Source organism: Manacus candei, unplaced genomic scaffold, assembly GCF_025592945.1.
Source record: "Manacus candei isolate 608988 ecotype Guabito, Panama unplaced genomic scaffold, ASM2559294v1 h1tg000060l, whole genome shotgun sequence".
NCBI classification, from domain to species: domain Eukaryota; kingdom Metazoa; phylum Chordata; class Aves; order Passeriformes; family Pipridae; genus Manacus; species Manacus candei.
In genome coordinates, this window is record NW_026138108.1 from 10831293 (window position 1) to 10852840 (window position 21548).

The 21548-nt window shown below is 38.8% G+C and overlaps 1 protein-coding gene across 3 annotated transcripts in view; it reads right to left on the reverse strand.

The window, feature by feature from the left end:
• GALNT18 (polypeptide N-acetylgalactosaminyltransferase 18) overlaps positions 1-21548 on the reverse strand; it is a 226165-nt gene that overhangs the window by 158373 nt on the left and 46244 nt on the right. Inside the window, exon 2 of one of the 3 annotated variants that reach the window (XM_051803828.1) lies at positions 5663-5883. The exons of the other annotated variants lie outside the window; for them this stretch is intronic. Coding sequence (XP_051659788.1) covers positions 5663-5735 — 73 coding nt within the window. The 5' untranslated portion in view covers positions 5736-5883. The remainder of the gene's footprint in view (positions 1-5662; positions 5884-21548) is intronic. 3 annotated transcript variants of the gene reach the window in all.

Sequence of the window (21548 nt, forward strand, 5' to 3'; positions counted from 1 at the left end):
TTTTTCAGGAAACTACATATTGATAATACAGTAATTATATTAATTGATGAGACACATGATGAACTACTGGGGCTAAAAGGGCTGGAATTCATGCTTATTCCATTCAGGTTCGAACCATCAATTTCCACAATTCCCAGCAAAATAGCATAGTGCAATCTTTCCTGTTAGCCTAGTTTCCTGTTATTATATTTTTCAAAACTTATTCTTTATCTCTCGCTGCAGAGACAACCAGAAAGGGGTTTTTTTCTGTGAAAGATGACCATGAATTTTCCTCTTCAAAATATAAAGGGTCTGTAAAACAGAAGATGTAAACTGATAGAACTGCCAACTTCAAAAGACAGATGAATCCTATATTGCCCCAAGAAAGACTATTTGGGGCCAAAACTCAGGTGATTTCCCTTTAAAATACTCTTATATCTGAAAGAGTCTTTGAAAACATTTTGATAAGCAGAGCAGGGCGAGAGTACAACAGATAGATTTCCTCTCCTGGGTTATGAGGTGGTGTCTTGCCTGCTGACATCTCAAAGAAAGAACTTTTCAGACCTAATTTGAACCATTACAGAGCAAAGTAGCTCAGGTGAGCCCAGGGCAAGCCTGCCTGACTGCCTCTAAGGCACAGAAAATTGCACTGAAAATTGCCAAAACCACCTTTGCCCTGGCGTTGCCACAGAGGCTGCAAAACATTTGTAAGATATACCCATAATTCAGAGGAAGGCATCAAGGTCTGGAACACCCCAAGAATGTATTCAATAAACTGGATTACTTGACAGCTTCTTATATTCCTTGTACACTTTCTGAGACAATGTTTCTCCACAAGCATAGTGGGAGACCAGATCAACTTCCCTCAGTGCTCTCAGAGGCTGGGATTCCTTAGGAGAAAACCCTTCTCTTGGGATGGTGTGAGTGCCACACCAGTACGTGTCTAGATTCTTAAAGCAGAATCATTCCAACTCATTCTGCAGAACAACACAGAGAGCCTGGTGAGAACCTACTCTGTCTAAGTAAGTAGCAAATAATTTACAGTGTAGTAAAAGGGTTTATATGTATTTATTCAAAGTAAGCTTTATAACTGGCTTTTCATAAATTCACAAAGTGAGTGGTACGCCCATCAAAAATACGTACCCGTTCCCATATTTTTGAGAAATATTTATCCTGTACACAAAAATCTACGTGATACTAGCAAGATACACTGGCTAAAATGAACTAGACACAATATCAGTTGATTAGTTTTCTATCTTTATCTATGCCAGTTAAGGATTTTTATATCATCCATTTTACTACAGACATCTGGATTTAACAAAGTCATTGTCAGAAATACCTTTAACAGAAACCACACTCATGGATGGAAAGAGTACACGTGGAATAAAGCCTTTTGCATCCATAAAATTGTCCTGTGGCCACCTGTTCAGAACACTGGTTTAGAAAAAAAATAGCCAATAAACTCATATCTTTTTCAACCCAAGCCTCTTTTCATTCTTCCCCTTAAAGAGCACTAAGAAACCAGTGTGAACATTTTCTGTCTTAACTGATAGGTCAGAAGAGTGGTTGGTCTCCAACTAAATGGCAAAGGAAATGATGCATAAAGAAGAAAAATGTAATGCAGCTATGGATCACTTTTGACACTTTCAATTAAAGTTTTGTTTAGTTAAGCACTTACAAATTTAAATGAGCAGTTTTGCAAAAAATTAATTAAAAGATTTCCAGTTTTCTTAAGTTGTCTGACTTCTCCAAAAAAACCCAACCTGCATTGTATTTGTATTTTATTGTTTTCGTATATTTTACTTTCAGATAACTGCACTCCTCAGCAATACCAAATCCTGATGCTGAATTCTTTGCAAACTAAGTGCTCTACTTAGAGTTTGCTACTCTTTTTATTAGGAACATTTGCATGTCAAGATTCTTAAATTTGCATTATTAACCTAGTCATTTTTTAATAATTCTATTTCATGAAGGGAGGATTATTCTATCTACATGAATATATCTAGTAAGAATTAAAAATCAACTTTAAAACTGAAAATCTCTCCATAATTAGAGCAGAACCTAAGTAAATGCCTAGTGTGAACTTTAGCATATTCATTTCATCTGATAATGGTCTCCTTCCTGGTATTTACTGAGAATTCACTATGATATAGGAAAAATCTATATGGTATTTGCTCATACTCTTTTTATAGCAGTATTTGTAAAAAAACTACATCTCTGAATGTGCTCCTTTGAAAATTTCTGTCTTTCCTTCCACAATAACTTTCATTTCTGCTACACTTGAATTTATCAATTACCTCCCCAATGAAACACCAACTGTTGGAGGGAGTGGAGAGATAAAGCACATTTTTATTTTTATTTATTCTCAGATGCATCAGACAGGTAGAATTCTTTCCCAATCAAAGACTGCTTTGATGGCTTATAATGAGATCCTCCAGGAATGAAAATCAGCACAAAATACAGGGCTTGAGACAACTTTGCTTCAGAAAAGGAAAACAAAACAAACCAAAAAAACCTCCTACCAACAGCAGGCCTGACAATCCAATTCACACTGCAGCATCTCACTGCAGTTCCTCATTTTGAAACCCACACAGGAGAATCCAGAGGGATCCACACTTCACAGACCACATTAAAACTACAACTTCTGAGACAATAAACATGTATAAAAACACATACTTTCTTATTACAGTAGTAGCCCATGATCTCTTGAAGATACACACACCTCATAACTAAACCTCTCTAAAATACTGAAGGCACCATAACGCAGTAAAATACTCTGTGACACTATGCAGAGACTCTCTCTCCAGCAGCATAAAATCCCTTTGAGCTTTACCTAGACCCCAATTTAAGTGCTCAAAATTAAAGGAGTTACAAGCCTCAAATTAATTAATATGTTCCAAAAACTCATTCTCGTGGTATGGAAGTCACTACATTGACAAATTAAGGCCTCAGTAATACAATGTCATTAACAATATGTAGATACAATATCAAAAATTCAACTCTTATGATCAGCTTTAAGTGCCTCGGATACCCAAATAACAAAGGCTCATCTCAACAGTTTTCACACCTTGCTCTAAGTCCTCAGCACCATGTGTTGGAATTTAAATCTGCCTGAGGAGACTGAATTATATGCACTACACCCATTAGAAAGTATTTGCAATATTAGCTAAAACACAGGAAAACCTCTGTAATTAAAAACATGCAACTAATGTATCTCAATGGCATTTTTTTACTTGAGAGAAAACAACACAATTTGCAGACAACCACTCCTAGGGAATTTCACAGTTTCAACATTTACAAACATCATTTCTTTCAACGAAGCTTAATGTCCCTCTTGAAGTTGTTCAGGAAATTTGCCCAGGTTTCATTGACCGAAAACATGGGGGATTTGAGTCATAGTATAAATATTCCAACAGTTTTGCATTTCCTATTAAACAGCAACACATTTCTACACCATCTAAAACAAGAGTAATGGAGTACCTATTCTCACAAAAATGGAGTAAGCTCTTAAAAACAATGACTTTGTTTTTACTAATTTCAGTATAAACTTTAAAGTAGTTTAAATAAATAGTAACCTACATAATCACACTCGCAAATTTAACTTTTTCTCAGTATTTCTCGAACACAATCTGAAGAATGTGCTTGTTGAAAAATCAGGAATGTGCAAGTTGTAGGTTACATCTCATTGATAAATCTCAGTCATAGAGGAATGCTAGATGAGTTTGCAAAATCAGAGATGTTGTTATCTGCAGGGCAGTTAATTTGATTTTCCAAGAAGCACATTCCCTGACTGAATTCATGCGCATGCATCTGTGGCATGCCAGACATCAACCTGATCTACCCTCTAAATCAGAATTAAATACAATAGCTAAGATCCAAGGAAAAAAGTCCTCTCCCTCTTTAAATATCTTGATGCTGTTAGTGGCACAGTAGCTACTACAGATTCAATAGGGTGATTCATATTTCAGAATCTCTGTGTACTTTTAGGGGAAGAGAGACAGTGATTCAAATCAGGAACCAAAAACAAATAAACAAGGAAAAAACAAAAACAAATGAAAAGCTACAAGCTACTCATAGCTTTCCTTTGGGAAAATAAGAAGTTTTCACAGGACAAAGATCAGGACCACTTTCTCTAATTGCTATTTTCATTCTTAGGAGCACTAATACACTATACAAATTCCACCCATAACTTTAAGCTTCCTGCTTCCAGCAAGGTTGATTCCAAAAAGACATTTTTGCTTGCTTGGAAAGCAGTCGGACACAGTAAAAAAGAACTTCTACTGTTTGGTGCTCTGTCTACAAAGGAACCTTCCAAATACACCATCAATATATTATCTTTGTGCTGTAAGAGAATGATTTAACCTCTGTAATAATGCCTTCACTTGGCTTCGAAAGATCATTAATGAAGGCAGTTATTGCAACATCAACCCTCAGAAATACCATTAAAACATATCAATACGTTTATTCGTGCATAAGGTTGGCCTTGCAACCCTTATTACCACAGTGTGCTGCTTTGCTAGTCAAAATTTTTTAGAAGTGTTTAAAAACTTAGTTGCTTAACAGCTGCCTATAGAAAGAGTCCGTGTTTACTCTTTATTCACTTCTCATTGGAGTCCAAAATTCTAACTGCATGGTATAATTTTGTGTACTTTTTCATCCATTTAAGATAGGTTTGCAGACTTAAATATCATAGCTTTTTTTCTATTTCTGGGATGTATGTTTAAAATAGCTTATTCACTAGCAGTGCCAACATGCTGACATACCACAATGTTTTTCTGCATGAAAAACAGTGCCTTATCCCTTGTGTTCATGCAACTAAGCAAGTTTTTCCGTTAAGCAGAATGTTTGTTCCTTCCTGTTTCTCACAGAAATCTATTATAAAAGTTACCCAGCACAGCAATTCTGTTTTAGTTGATGCTACTCAGAGGCCAGCAGGCTAAGCAATGCCAGCCTTCGGGCAGCTAACACTGGCAGTGCAGGCTGAATCCCTTGTAAACTGATTAATATATTGCTTTCTAAAAACCTTACCTGCCACACCCTAATTATATCCACTCTGTTAAAATATAACTCCAATTACCTCTATTATCATAACTGCTTCTTCTACTCATTTCTGCTTGCTGAAATCCCCACAACCTTCAAGTACCCAGTAAATCCACAGTGACATCAAGCTATACTTCGACCGAGCTGGACTGCTATTCACATTTGAAGAGTGTTACTGGGTAGGCATCTGAGGTCAGTTTTCTTTGAAATGGTCACTGGGGTAAGGCATATGAGCCACAGCTTCAAAGTCAGCTGAGCCCATCTCCCAGTTATCCCAGGGTTGTGTGTCATGGTTCACTTTTTGATTGGGATTCAGCTACGCTTCTTTCCTTAATCCTGAGCCACAGTAATTGCATTACTGAGATGGCAGTGCCTAATTAGTTCTGGAAATGGTAAAGAACTCCAGGAAGAGTATCTTGGCTAGTAACATCCAAGAGTTCATCAGAAATAACTATTCTCTGTGTATAAGCCAGCTCACTGAACTAAGGGGCTCAAAACAGTCTGTGGTCTGACACTCTTAAGCTGTTTTCAGATTTGCAATAGCTGCTCCATAACAGCTGAATTACCATCCTGGAATTCCTTGGTTGCAAGTGATCTCAGTAGTCCCCATCCCACAAAAATTTGGTAGGTATTTGAATCTTACTGTCAAACAAGTAAGGACAAGTGAGGTTCTGCATCTGACCAGCTGCTGGAAACAGGAGTCTCATCTGTCCCATTCTTCACCCTCTTGGAGAAGCACAGGCATTTGCTTTGGAAGATGAACAGTCCACAGAAGTCATCCACACAGCTCACATACTCAGTGTCTACCTCTTTTGTAGCACTTTTTTTTTCCTTTTTTTCTCACAAAAGTGACATGAACCTCACCTAGAGGAAAAAATTCAGAAACTAAAATAGAAGCCTGTTATTGCAAAAATATTAAGAGAAAGTTAGTCTGCTCCACCAACACTAAGTTACATAAGGGTTCTGGGCTGCTATAAATGACAGATGGCAAATAGCTGCCATTTGTTAATGACCTAAATCATCACAGTAAGCTGACACTGCTGTCACACAAGTGTCAAGATTATTATTCAACTTTATAAATAAAGTCTATAGGAGTTACCATATCAGACAAGAATTTTGTCTATCAGCTCCAGCATGCTGCCTCCAGCAACAGCAGAGACACTTATGCTTAGGAAGAAAACCAACCTCTTGTCTGCAATGCCACTAAATGGCCTCCAGTTGAATTGCCACTACTTTTTGTGCTGACTTCTTTCCACAAACAGACTCTCAGTCCACTTGGAAAACTCTGCAATTGCAATATTTTGGAAAAGGACTACAGTGCAGGAACATACAGTAGTTCTTCAGACCAGAGACTGTGGTCCTTCTGCAGACTGTGGATGGGGGAGATTAAAGTAAAAGGAATGTGGCCAATGAAAATGTTATTGCTAAGAAGCTAAAGTGCATTCAAATAAACAGTATTTAGAGCAAGGATCATCAATCAGCTGTTTTCAGAGAAAACTTTCATACCTACTTCAATTCAGCTCAGCAAATACTGGCTGACACATGAAGCAAAGGAAGCATTGCCAAATAATGAGGAAAACTCTCAGTGCCCTCACTGACTATGGAAAAGGAGGTATGACTTTGATAAAATAATTTATTTTCTTTTTGAATAAGGAAGCAATTAAACAACAAACAGTTTTATTTTAACTTGACAAACAGTTTTATTAAAACCATCCACTAGCTTTCTCTGAAACACAGACTTGGGCAAAACTATTTTCCCATTATTTTCCCATTTATTAAACCAACCAAGTTTTTACTTGGTAGGTGCATTAGATTATGACTAAACACCTCTTTTGATTTGCATGGCTCAGGATGTCTTGGAGATCTACCCTCTGGAACACAGTTTTCTATGCTACTGTAAGATAAGCACGTAACAATCCACAGCTTTACTCTGAGGCTGATGTAATGTGGGATTGTGACCAGCAATGCCCTTTGATTCCAACAAGATTCTCACTACCCAGTGCACAGGGCAGCATAAGCTGAGTGGCTGAACTAATCAGCAGATGATTTCACTTCATCAGCTTCAGCTGGCCCAGGAAATGGCAAACACCACCACAGCTCTGCCTGCACCGCCCACAGCAAGCTCCAACACCGGGCCCTGGCAGCAACTCCTCCATTTAACAGAGCTGGAAAGCCTTCCTTGACACGGGCAATATAGCAAACACCCGGAGAGATCTAGGGCACAGATATATTCCCAAAAATATTTTGTTCCAGTAGCTTTTTGATTAAGCAATAATGCAAAAATACACCCATCAAAGATGAATTAAGGCCTGCTGCAATTAAGAGGGTGATCTATTTAGGCAGCAATTTGTGATTTCGCTTTTCTAGCTATGCCCCTGACAGACGTGGCTGGCTGTACCTCACAGAGCTGAATTAGGTGGTTCATCTAAAAACCAGGAAATTAAACTTGGCCAGCAGGGTAGCTTCTGATGATTCCACCTCAATTAGACATAATTATTTCAGGTCCTAGCACCATTGTCTGAAGACACAGATCTCCACCAAGTGATTCCCAACAACTCACCAGTTTCTTTTGCTCTTATGTTTTATGAGGCATGCACAGTTCATGCACGGATGTTTGGCGTCTTAAGGAAAGTTTCTCTTGCAACGTGCTGCCTGCAGGAAGCTGGCTCCTTACCCATGGATGGCAGATGGCATCATCAAAGCAGCACAGCTGTACTGTAAGTAACTCCTACACTAAATGAATTACTGCCTCTGCTAATGGGATCCACTGTCTCAGATATGAAAACACCAGAATCCAAAGGAATGAAAAGGCAACTGGGCAGCAGGGTGGGGACTGGAGTGCCTTATCCTCTCTGTTGCACATCCCTGGTAAATCTGCCAAGTGGCAGGTGTCCCCTGGACTGAGAAGGCTCTCACATGAACAGTTGGAGGAGTCAGTGTTCAGGACACTTTCTGAGTTTGTGGACTAGAAGTCCTAAGCCATCTAGCACTGCTGTATTTTTCTAGCAATAGAGATGGCACAGAGAAAACCACGATGTCCCTGCTAGTATAGGATGGGATCCTTGTTCTCCCGTTCTATTAGCACAATACCTATGAAGAACTTTCTTAATCACTGCTCAAAACACTGGTCTGCTGCTGGTCTGCTCTACAAAGGGTCAGTCTGGTCACTACAGTGGCCATCTCAGTGGTGTCCAATGTGCTCTGCCAGCTACATCCCTCACAACCAGTCCTACCTCCTGATCCACCTTCCAGGCAGAACAGCCAGTGTTGACACATGAGTCTCTCTGATGGCAGGTTTAAACAGGCTCTGATGCTTTGACTACATGACAAAGAACCTTCTGCACGTGAGCACCAAAATCCAGTTTGTGCTCCATGGAAGACACATTTATCAGCAATGCCATACTACCCATGGACAGCACTTTGTAGGAACAAAACAGGTAGCCTATTTATACAGAGAAGACTCTCCCAAGTCACCTATTCCAATGACATACATGGAAATTTCTGCATGCTTTTGCCTATAAAATGACAATGATGCTGTTAGGTGTATGAGATACACCTGGACAAAACTGGTAAAATACAAATAAAAAGGAAAAGGCTAAAAGCAATTTACTAGCACAACAGAAAAAAATGTAAGTTTTTTTTGGTATATAAGGGAGGCAAAACTGTATCAGTACATTTTCAGAAATTATTAGGTCTGCTCTTTTCATGATAAGTATTATTTAGCATTGCAAATATCACTCTGTTATTAAGTGGTTCACAGACTGTGAACAGGTTGAGTTTTGTTGTGATTGTGAAGCCACAGACAACTCCTGGAACAATCTGGAAGCTAAACCACTATGCAAATACCAGCTTTTGAAAATGAAAATAAGCAAAACCAAAGGGGAAAAAAAGAAAAAAAAAAAAAAAAACAACAACAACCTTGCTTAAAGGCCATCTTTTGCCAGATCAAGGCTGAATGTGATGCATTGTTTTTACAGAACATCAGATAGGAAGCCAGCAGGCAAATCTCCTTATTCTGTCCACTGAGAAGACAGCTGGACTGTGGAACAAACAGAACCATTAAACTAAGGTTTTTGCACAGCTGCAGAAGCTACTAAAGCTTTGGTGATGTGTGGGGAAATAATCAATGTTATCAGAGGATTCTGATTGACTTCCACACTTTTTCAAAGGAAGTCAGTCAGTGTGAGAAGCTGGGGGTAGATACACAGACAAGTGCAGACACAGATTCTCAGCATGCTACATCAGGCCAAAAAACCTCCACATTGCTGTATTGTCTGCACACCAAATTAATAAGCATTTACTCTGTTTAATCCATACCAGCAAAATAGATTGTCTTAAGTTTTCAAGTAATGTGGCTTTAAATGTGACTCCTGATTGGAGAGAAAACGCCATGTTAAGTGGTTCACAGGCTTTATGTTTATAATTTTCTATTTGTTTACATAAAATCTATTTTTGGCATGGAAAGAATAGGAGTTGTCCTTTGTCAGGAGTAAGTAGAACTTAAAATTTTATGTCCATACATGATTCTAAATGCCATCTGAAAAATGGTTACAGTGATAGTTAATGACTCTGTATGTAATATTATGACTGACCAAATCTGATCAAAAAAGGCTGCTAATTTAAAGATTTTTTTTTTAATCTTTGCTTCTCATCAACCCTTGTGTAAGACAACAAACACTTATGGTCCTCTCCCTGCAGATACAAGAGACTGCTTCACAGTCTGTGTCTTGATGAGACAGAGTAAATCCCCCAAGGCCAACTGCCACACAGTCAGCAAATATCCTTGAAATCTTACTACTTTGCTTTTTCCTACTCCCCTCTTAATTCACACTATGCTCTTATGTGGCTTTCCACTTCTTTTTGTCAAAAACCATTAAACTCATTAAGCACTTAATAATGTTGAAACAAGAGCAAGAACAGATAAGAACTAGCTGCAGTAATTGGAAAGTCTTTCATCTCTCATCAGTGGATCAGCACACGGCCTCAGCACAGCACTGCTGGACACACCACACTATTCAGAGGTACAAAGTGCAGACTTAAAAGAAAGGTGGTACATCAGCCCTGTGCACATCTCCCCAGGACAAAAAGCTGGACTCAGCCTGCAGAAAAGTCAGCATAGCAAAACTTAAGTTTGCCCATGAGATATGAGGGAGTCATGACATATTATAAAAAATGCAATAACGAACAAAAGGACTACGTCAAGGTGCTAATTCCTTTTACTTTGCTTCCCAACACCAATGGCTCAGGCAAGAAAGCCCACTGCAAGCCTGTTATTATCCTGAAAAACAGAACAGGCCTAGAAACAGAGAATTGGCTGAAGAGCTTTAGTACACAGATTGCTACTCAGTGACCACTTGTATCTCCTTGTGCCTCTCACAGGAAGCTGGTGTCTCATGAGGCACTCAATAGCTGTCCTGTATCCATGTTATTTCAGTAATGGATTTGCATACATCTTTCTACATTTAATTTTCCAGCTTCACAGAGAATGGAAATGCCTTAAAATTAAAAGTTTAAAGTTAGTAATCCTTCTAATCCAATTTATATGTGTGCATGAAGCTAATTAATACACTAACTTCTTCCTTGGGTTTCACCTCCAAGTCTGAAGACCTTTCTCTCATGGACTAAGGAATGGTCTAGGGAGATGCATATACACAGAAACATTCTTATAGAACACTCATGTAAATATTACAGCAGTCAACACATAAATGGGTGAGTGGTTTGTGGAGTGAGGCCAATCCTCTACACTAACCTCTAAAGTCTATCAGCCATTCCTGTTTCTTATTATAATATCCATGGCTCTCTGTAGCAAACTGAATTTGCTGCTATAAGGAACATAAAGCATATGCTAATAGCACACAAAGCAAGGTAAGATGCAGGTCACGAGAAAGCAAAAACTGGAATAAAGTCAGAATGTACAAGCTCTTTTTGGTCTTATGTTCCATAATCAGTCATTTCTGGGAGTGCAGGGTATGAGATATTGCTATCTACATCATGTAATTCCCCTGGAGCATCCCAACCACAGTAGGGAACAATTAAACCCTTAAAGTTGTGTCCTGAAAGTCTTCTAAGAGCAACACATCTGTTTGCTTAGAGACACTTAAGTACAACTAATTTATTTGCTTCCCCACTCCACCCTCAACTTCTTAGATTAAATAACAGCTCTGTGAAAAATCAAGGGTAGCCATGACTCTGGACAGCATTAAGCTGTTTGAGATTGACAGATAAGCGCAGAAGCAGCACCCAGACAGATCTGGCTCACTTATGCTGTCAGCCCAGAGAAATTAGGATCCATGATCAAAAAAGATTCTCAGTGCCAGCTGAGGTGACAGGACAACTTCGGAATACTTCAGCTGGTGAATGTTCATTCTTGGCACCCCATCTTCCAGAGACACTTAACCTGTCAGTTGTCTGGATAATCCTCTACCAAAAAGAGAGGAAATATATGATTTTACTTGAGCAAGTGAGACTCACAGGAAGAGAGCTGAGAGAACCCTGAGTGCATGGGGAAGAGGAAAAGTGGCATGGAACAACAATGGGAAAACACAAGAAGAGAAATGAGACATAAATCATATTGCAGAAAGGAAAAGTGAGGGCACACAGGAGAAAAAGATTGTGGAGACCTCAGGGACTGACCTAAGGACCACGTTTTGCATCTTTAGCTCACTGCACTCAATTCTGTAAAATAGGATGTGCTACCTTTGTCACCCTAAGTCACACCTGCAGTGGGGACAAAGCCAGTAACAATTCTGGTGCCTTCAAGAATGGCAAGAGTGGGGCCCTTCAGCTAATGCAACTACAAGCAGAGAATAGCTTTTGCTTAACCTTCTTTTTTAAAAAAAAGATGAAGAGGAGAAGGAAAGAGTCTGTGAGGACACCCTCGTCCCCTCCTCCAAACGTTCTGCCAACAGTAGCACTACGAACACCATCACCACCACTACATTCCCAGCAGTGCTCCAGGGGGTGAGGGTAAGGGGATCGCAGCAAGGAATTTCCAGTTTAAAAATCTGAACTTCCACTGTCCATGATAAGGAAGGTCTTGTTGCACAGTCAGCCCTTCCTTGTCTCCTCATAAAAGAGTTTGGGTTAATGGATGTTTACCCACAGCTCTTTCACCCTTGTATAACACTGGGGCTTCCAGCATTTCACAAATTAAGAGAGATCACAAATTAAGAGATGTAACTTCACTTACAGACTGGGAAACTGGGGAAGATAGTGGGACAGAAAGAGGCAGTGACCTATGCACAGTCACACAAAGAATGGCTGGTTCCCATTTCTCCACCCCAAAAGCCTGAAAAATCTGCCTCTATTTCCTCAGTTGTCTTTTATGCTTTAGAATTATTTTTTTATATATATATACCACCAAAAGGACTCATTCAATTCTTCTCAGGCAAAACAACCTGGAACCAGAAAATAGTGCTTCAGATGTGTTATCAAGAGCTGCTGCTGCTCTGACTGGACAAACACTCATTAACGATTTGCTGGATTGCAGGAGGAAAAAATATTGCAGAAATAACTAACAGACTATTTTAATTTTGTTGGATTAAAAAAAAAAAGGTATACCTGAATGCAAAGGCATGCCTCTCAAAAAGCCATTAGGTCTTCTGTAATTTCCTTTAAGGCTTTTGCTTTTATAAACTATTTAGTTTTCCAGGCTATTATGATCAACAAAAGTAACTGCACTGGAGCCATCAGTAATGGCTAGGCAGACATTAAATTCACCACAAGTAAATTTAATCTTTCACCTTGTTCAAGGAAAGACAATGAAAGCAGTGCCTTTAATTTATGATATTGTTTTAACATTTAGCTCATTCGGTACAATATAACGGATGACCTTATACTGACCCAAAAAACCCTATAACTGTGATACGTTATACTTCAATTGCATGTACAAAGGAGTTTTTCAGGAGTTGCTCATATTTACAGGTTAAGGCCAGGAAGCCTCACTGCTCATGACATTCCAGCTCCCACACAGGAGCTCTCTAACCTCACCCAGGTTTGCACTGACCCCAGAAACTTGGAGCTTACACAAGTTTTTCCTAAGTTTAATACTGTAAATTCTGCACCAAACTCAACATTTCAACTATGTCAGTCTTTACTTAAGAACAATAAGCACTAAGGACTAAATTTAAATTAAAAAAAATTCTTCTATCATTTACTTTGATCATTAAAAATCAGTCTCCAATCTGAATTCTCTTAGCCTAAGATTCAAACCATTGCATCTTGCTATGATTTATATCTAATGAACATACAATTATTTCTCACTCATTTAAATACTCTGGCAAAGGATGCTAAGATTAGCCTTTAACCTTTTTTTTTTCAATTAAAAATTAGACTTCAAGTCTCTGACTTCAAGAGACACTGCTAGTCATGGTGTCTAGGCCCTTGGTAATCTGTGGCATCGACACAGCAAACAAAAACACTTGACAAAAATCAACCTTGATATCATAGCTTCACCCTGAAGGAAAAAGCTTCACAAACAATACCTTGCATAGCAAATATGTGGCTGTTTGTATGCCACAGGCCTGACAGCGTGTATTAAGAGAAAACAAGATTAGATGAAAAGTCTGACTTTGATTTATTCTTCCCTGCTAGCATTCCAAAGCCAGTGCCAGTGTTGGAAAGAGAAAATAAACTGAATTCTCTACTGACCAATATTTCTTCAATAAAACTGTTAACTAGATTTTGATCACCGAGCACTTACGCTGGGGTACACGCAAGCCAGAAATAAAGAACCACCTCTCTTGGCAAATCAGAGTGTTGGCCTTTGCCAATAGCCACTTGTAAATTTTAGTCAAAGACATCAGTGTTAACAACTGATGATTTCTCTTCCTACAAGAGACAATTTGCATCACATGCAAAGATATTAACTCAGTACCTGTTTTAAAGTGACAAATGCAATGATGCAGAACCAGCCTGAGCAAAAAAATTTTAAAAAGCAACCCAATACCACTAGTTTGCTCTTCAGTTTGCACGAATATGGATATTCCCACTGCACAGCTAACACTGGCAATGAGACACACCAAAATCTCTTCCTAACAATTCAGAAATATTCCACTTTTCTTGTAGCATTTCCCATTGTAAGTATGAGAAAATTAAAATCAAAACCCAGGGACGAAGGGTAAAAAAAATGTTCATTTGCAGTTGGAATTGTTGGAAACAATCTGTTTCTGCTCCTGAGGTTTGACATTGCATACCTCTTATTTTACCATAGTTTCCCTACTAACATTTTTTCCTCCTGTTTAGGGAGCAACCAAATAGTGACAAGCTTTTCTACAGCATCTGATGTTTTCCAAGTGCCATGTTTATAAATATAACTGCAGATACAAACTATTCTTGCCACCTGTCCCTTAAAATGCAAGGCTGCCCTTTAAATGTTTATTTTACCTGAAGTTCATCCATGTTCTGGAAGTTAATGAGCCTCCTGAAACTGCTTCATAAATATCTTCCTTTCTGCAGCACTTCTTTTCTATAGAAAGTGTCTGGGGAACCTCTGTAAAGATCATTCATATGTAGTAAGAGCCATAACCTTTTACCAATTTGTGCATCTTAAAAACAGAGAAAAATTCTTGGTAGCAGCTGCATACAAGGTGAGCTAGCATGCAGACTAATTGAGGAGTGACATTTCTCTCCCATATTCAAAATACAAACAATTATAGAAATGTAGAAGGGCATTACATTTACTTCCAGGCTGTCTGACTGTTGGCAGGAGCTCAGGCTTGTACTATATTGGCCTACTGAAAGTATATGTTCAAAAGCAACTTAGCAATGCCTCTGCTCCCAGCCAGATCTCACGAACAAAGAAACAAAAGCAACAAAAACAAAAAAAAAAAAAAAAAAAAAAAAAAAAAAATACAAAAAAAAACCCCACAAAGTGGAAATCTTACTAATTGTTCTCAGTGGGAACAACTCGGGGATGTTTGTTTCACATTTGTTGTCAAACATTCTTTTAACATAGAAAGACCTAAATTTTTAATGTTTACCTTCTCTACAGGCCGTGTTCACCAGTACAAAGGAGAATAGCCCTGCAAACCACGCACCAATGCAAACAGCTGGAAAGGACCCAGGCACAGCTCAGGTCTGGGCTAGATCTACGCATGTCTCTCTCTCCTGGAAGGAGGAAGATGTTCTTTGTGAACTGTCACACCGTCAAAAGGAGTCAAAGTTATTAATGCTTACAGTGGGATGCAATTTGGAAGGCTGCCCACCTCACTGCCTTCATCTCCGGCTTTTAGCTACTGAGCACGGGGGTGCAGGGGCAAAGAACAGCCCTCAGGGCTCTCTTGAGCACACCTTAAGAATTCCAGCCTGCTCATTAGTTGTGGCTGTAAATGAATCAGGTTTCAGAACTGTTTTGTAACAGGAAAGAAGAAGAGCATAAAAAAACAGATTAAGACTTTGTTTAAACCCTCTTCAATTCAACTAAATTGCCCTCACTTTCCTCAGTTCTGGACTGAAAACATGGAGATAGATTTCACTTTTAAGTTTTATCTGTACATTCATATTCCCTTCAGTGGTATCACATGGGAATAATTACACTGTGATTTGGTTCAGTGCAGAGGAATCTCGAGATTTATTTTTTTTCCTCTGAAGAGCTGTCAAGGGAAACTAATTGTAAAGAACTCTTTTGATGACATGCTTTTAATGGCAATAAAGATATGATTTTAGCCTTTTTTTTTTCTTTTTTTTTTGCATTCCAACCCTGCCAGAAATCTTTCCAGACTGTAGGCTGCTTGTGAATGTGGATAAAAAGCTCATCATGTGAGCAACCCCACTGGCATCAGAAACCCCCATGACAAGCACAGGACTAAGCTGCTGAGAGGAGGGCTCATTATCAACACACCTTTTGGAAAGCGAGGTGAGAAGAGGGATACCAGTTAAAGAAAAGCTCTGACAATTTGGCATAAGTTCAGAAATAAATATGAGCATCACTTTAAGGGTCATTACACTCCTCACAGTTAGACTGCATACCACAAAAATTATGGTGCACCTTCCCCTACACACACTCAGTTGTCTTACAGTGAAGTTGGTTTTCTATTAGAGCCCTCACTCTTAGAGCACTGATGGGACTGTACCTGTAACCCCAAGCACCAAACTGGATGTCTCAGCCACTGAGCTGACAACAGTTTACAGAGAAAGCAAAACAAAGCCATTTGCAGTCCCTGTATGAATTCTGTAATACACAGAAAACAAAAGAGAATGTGTGCATTTATGTGAGCCTGTGTAAAATAGGGGAAATAAATGCAGATGGCTTCACCTGTGAGATGTGATCACAGTCTATGTTTAAGAGCATTTATGGAAGGGCAACTGAGGCTTCAATATTAAATGATTAAACCTAGCTATGCACACAAAATTCATCAGCCCTGCTTGTACAGTGGTAACTCTTGTTCAGCTCAACTTAGATCTAAAACTCTTTATAATTTATTAAATTGAATGAACCACAGAAAAAACCAAACCAAAACAAAACTGAGGAGACTTTCTGAAGAACAGTTTATTAAAATCTTTACTAATACAATCTCAAGCTCTTTGCCCTCTATAAACTCCTACCTGCATTTTACTCTCCAGCTCTATTCTCTCTCTAGACTGCTGTGGTGCTGCTAGTGAAGGGCAGTTAAGAGAAAGGCCTCCTTGTTTCATGCTAAGAGCCAAAAATAAAACACACACATATGAGACATAACAGGTTTAATCCATATGCCAAATCTAAGGCATCAGTTCCCTCTCTTCACTGAAAAACTGGGCACATTTAACAAAATTCAACTTGGTCTCAGTAATTCAGAAAATGAATCAAATAAAGGGCAAAACTATATCTCTGTCCTCTGCTTACATATTAAGCAGCTATTCTTGAAATGGGAAACCTTAATGCACTTAGTAATTGAATTTGAAGACATGCAAAAAAAGCTAAAGGCTAAGTAGATGTCTTGTCTTCTCTCCCACATCGCCTACCAGCTACATCACTAACATTTGCCATTTCCCTAGTGCATAGAATTGGTTAACAAAGGGATAAAAAGGTGTTGAGATGAAGGTGAGAACGAGTCGAAAAAAACAGCTCACAAGCTTGTCATTTAGAGTTAAACCTGCAGAAAATAATGAGCCGTTCTGCAGAGAGATCCTATTCATAGTCAGACACTTTAAAAGTTGCAGCACATTGTCTGGGTTTTGCTGGCTCTCATTTCCAGGCTTCTCACCACTGGCAACGCACCCAGTGAACACTGCAAAAACAACTGCTGGAAATGCAAGACTGTCAACTGCAAATGTAGCAGACACTGCAAAACACTACAAGCTCCAGAACATTTAGCCTTCCAGTCACAGAGTATGTAGCCCACATATTTTATCACGCCTCAGACTACATTCTGTCAAGCAAACAGAAAAGAATATCTGCAGTCAGAGAACCAGACCAAATCAGCTTTCTGCAAAGAAAAAAAAAACAACAAAGGAAAACAAATGCTAAAAGCATAAAGATATAGTTTCTGTAACTGAGGACACACAGTGTGTTCAGTTGCAACGATAATGGACTTCAAGAAACACCTCAGAGAGTTTACAGTCTCATACTATGTTTTTTAGTATTTCTAGTGTTCAGCAACCCATTCTGTACATGGGAGTGATAGGAAATGCCTTTTGATCTTCCAAATTAGCAACAAAAGTATGGCCATAACATTAATGCTGCATTATTATTTTATGCTTCCAAGAAGGGTAAAAGCTCTTTAAAAAGTATCAAGGACATGGACTGGTGTGTGTCCACATCAGAAGGCACAGTATTATCCTAACAGCTGTATCACTGCCTGATACCTCTCTGCCTCTAAGAGCCTGCAAGTCACACAGAAAGGAGCAGGACTCCTTACCACATATCTGTAAAAGCTGCCCCTGGAATCACTGCAGTGCCTCAGAGACAACCAGTTCCTCCACTGAAAAGGTGACTCCTTAACAGCTTTGAAGCCAAAGCTTAATGCAGCAAGAGAAAGACTTTTTAGCCCAGAAACAATTTCTATTGCATCAAACCCCCCGTAGAGTTTGGCACATGGCAACATTTAGAAGCCAAAGAAAGATCAATCCTCAAATAGATCTAATATAAATAAGGTACTAACCCTTCTCAGAGAGCACTTAAGCACAGACAAAGAGAGGAAAAGCAAGATTTAACCCACCATTACTCAGCCTTTGCTTTCACTAACATGTATTTATTCAAACATAGTTTTCATTGCAAATGGTTTAATGATCCCCACTCTATCAGATCGATATCGAGTTCAGTGCAAGTTCCCAAGGCAACCTTCAGAACCTGCTTTACCAAAAGGCCCTTACAACTGTGTTTATAAAAATTATTCTCAAGTATTACACAAGTGGGGTTTTTAAAAATCATCTTATGAGTAAGAGTAATAAGCAGCAAGAAACCTCAATCAGTTGGAGGATTGGTTAAAATATTAGTTTTATCCTCAGACTCTAGGAGGTTGACTAATTGCCTCTGCAAATATCTCAATCCAAGCAAGTCTGGTATGGCTGCCTGATTAAATTCAGAAGGGTATTGTTTCTACTACCAGAGCTGCTCTGGGGAAACCATAAAAGAAACCTACACAGAACACCCAAATTCCTTTTTTTATACTATCAGTGCACTAATTTAAATATTCCCACATACTGCTACAATTGCATTAGTAGTCTGACTTACCGTGCCACTGCAAAATCATCGTTTGATTCTGAATTTCACCTATTTATCTTTGGTCTCTGTGCCACAGACCACCATGAGATATCATTCCAAAATTGCAGGTCTAACTGACCAATTTTGTTAAGAAGGGTACCTTCATGCAGGGGTGCACCAGTAACTGCTAATCACAGCAGAGCACCTCCCAAACCTGCAACATATCCAGGGAACTGCAAGTGAATTCCTACCTCGAAGATGTCTCATTACTGAGTACTTACTTTAAAAGTTTTCCTGCTTAAGACCACACTGTGCTGCTGTTATAAGTGGAAGAAGAGATTCCCCACTGCTCACACCCCCTCCAATTTATTGGAGTCTCCTCCCAGCAATCAGTGATGCTTTAAAGGATACAGGTGTCTACAATCAACTTATTAGCTTTTAAATCATTACTAACTGGTCACCTGAGGTTACCTGAGTGCCATCCTTAGGAGTGAATGCATTTTCTATATTCATAAGAGATGCTGAAAGCGTAGAAAACAGTAGGAAACTTGGTTAACAGATGCTTTTCAGCTTTGATGCTTTTGCTCCCTAAACATTTCCAAACCTTGTTGTACTTCCATAAATCTCTTCTTTTGCCTTTTCTCATGTTTTCTTCTACATTCAGAGCAGGCACTTAGTACTTGTCCAAAAATTACCCTTCTCCCCTGTATCTCCCTAGCACCATTTTTTCATAAATCCTTCTCAGGGTGCTGACATCCAGTACTCATCTGGTCTGGTCTCAGCCTGCCCAACATATTGTTCCTATCTTTGTTGGCCTTATCCTATCTTACAGCAACACTAAGAGACTGCAGTAAGGATTGGGGTCCTTTTTATGCTGTCTTCATTTCTTCCAGTACATCTCATGTAAACTTCTGCAGGAACATACCTATTAACACTCCCAGTGAATGGCAATCAACACTATGTCACCTAACAAAAGGCATAGAAGCTCAAAACCAGACTGCTCCAACAGAGCATTCTGTTAATTGTAAATGCTTGACATTTCAGAAAAACAAGGAGAAAAAGTGTACATTCAAGCTACAAAAAGTTCACTTCCTCATAACACTTCAGCTAACTTTTTCTTCGTCCTTCAGATTAGTTTAATCCTTATTTTACTCTAGACAGAAACAGTTAAGCACTAACAGAGAAAAGATGCACTCTGCTTTTATAAGCTAAAAATGAGTTATACTGTAAAAGGCTTCATAAATAAATCCTGAAGACCCTCTTAATCCCCCACTCAAGTACATTTTTTAGTACCTTAATAAGAAACATTCTAGTCCATCAGCCTCCACTGTGAATAACAACACTTGAGTATTCCACCTTCTATAGTTTATGAGCAGGTTACAGAGGTCATCCTCCCCAGGACATCCTTCTCACATACCTCAGATCACTGCCTTGTGATCTGTCCACTCTGGTTTTCTGTCTGCATTCCATGTAATACATTAAACTAGAACAGTAACAAAAATTTTGAGTATATTAAAAAAAATAATAATAAAAAAAGGTATTTGACTGGTATTTCATGTTACAAGCTGCTTTTGCTTAGTGACAATTACTCTAAGCTGTTTTTTCCACTTCTAACATTGCTCCCAAATCACTGACAAGAAGTCGCAGGAAAGGATAACTAAACATGGAAAAAGAAAGACATATGTTGAAATCATATCAGATCTTATGTTATTTCTTTTGACTTTACAGATTGAAGAAAGGTTTAAACAACACAAAGTTGTTCTAATAATTCTGCATTATTAAAACAAGCCAATATTAAAGTAACAGATCATACTGTGCACACTGATACAATTCGTATTGTTTGGAAAGTTTGTTCCTCTTTAAAATGCAGGGGGGAAAGGCATAAGGCTAATTAGCAAGGCCAAAGAGTAGCAGTAACTCAGCTAGATGCCATTTTTTAATTGTCTTCCAAGCTTAAGTCAAAAAAATCTCTTCAGTAGCAGGCTCATTCCATAGCTCCTCAAACACTTAAAGTCAGCAAAAGCACTCGGCTCTATCTCAAAATGGAAATCATTAAATATTTTACTAGATTAATGCAGGCCTAGATCAAAGGTAATTATTCAAATTCCCTTATTTCAATCATCTATAACAAGTTACTTTCTGCAGCATTGCTGCTGTAGGTTACACAGACCATCCCAGAATAAGAGTTGAGAAGCTTGTTTGAAGGTGTTCAGTATAAGGGTTTGTACATTTTCTAATGTTACATGTTTTTGATGTTACATTTCATTTATCTCATCTGAGATATCCTATGACAGGCATTGGGGTGTCACAGTAAAGTTTGGGTTTTTTCAAAAAGCTGTGACATCCTTTCCTCTCAGGCTAACAAATCTACAGACCAACAGTCAGCAATGTCTCCCTTCATGGGTTTCCTGCTTAATGAAAACAGATCCCCAATACACAGGATCAGAGCAAAAATGGCATTGCAACACAAGCAGTGAGACACCATCTCTGAATGCAAAGCCTGCACTGCAGCCTGTGAGCTCCAGAATTATACATTCAGTGCTTCCAGGCTTCCACGTTTTTTCCAGGAATGAAGGGCAGCACGTTATTAATAACAGCCTAAGGCAAATGGGATGACATCACCAGCATTCTCCCACAGACATCCCTGACTTCTCAATCACACTACTTGTTACTCTCACTTTTTTTTTTTTTTTTTTGCTATCTCTTGTAAAATTTAATGGACATTTAGATGAAATATGTACAAGAGCATTACACAGCAAAATCTCAAGCAGGCTGTGCCTCCTGTGCAAGCATTCATCTTCCCTACAGGAAACATTTTAGGTGCATGGAGCCTTATCTCCTCATCTCTAGTGAAATTTCACAAAAAAGAGAAAAAGAATCAAATACTTCTGTTAGTTTGCTGGCTGAG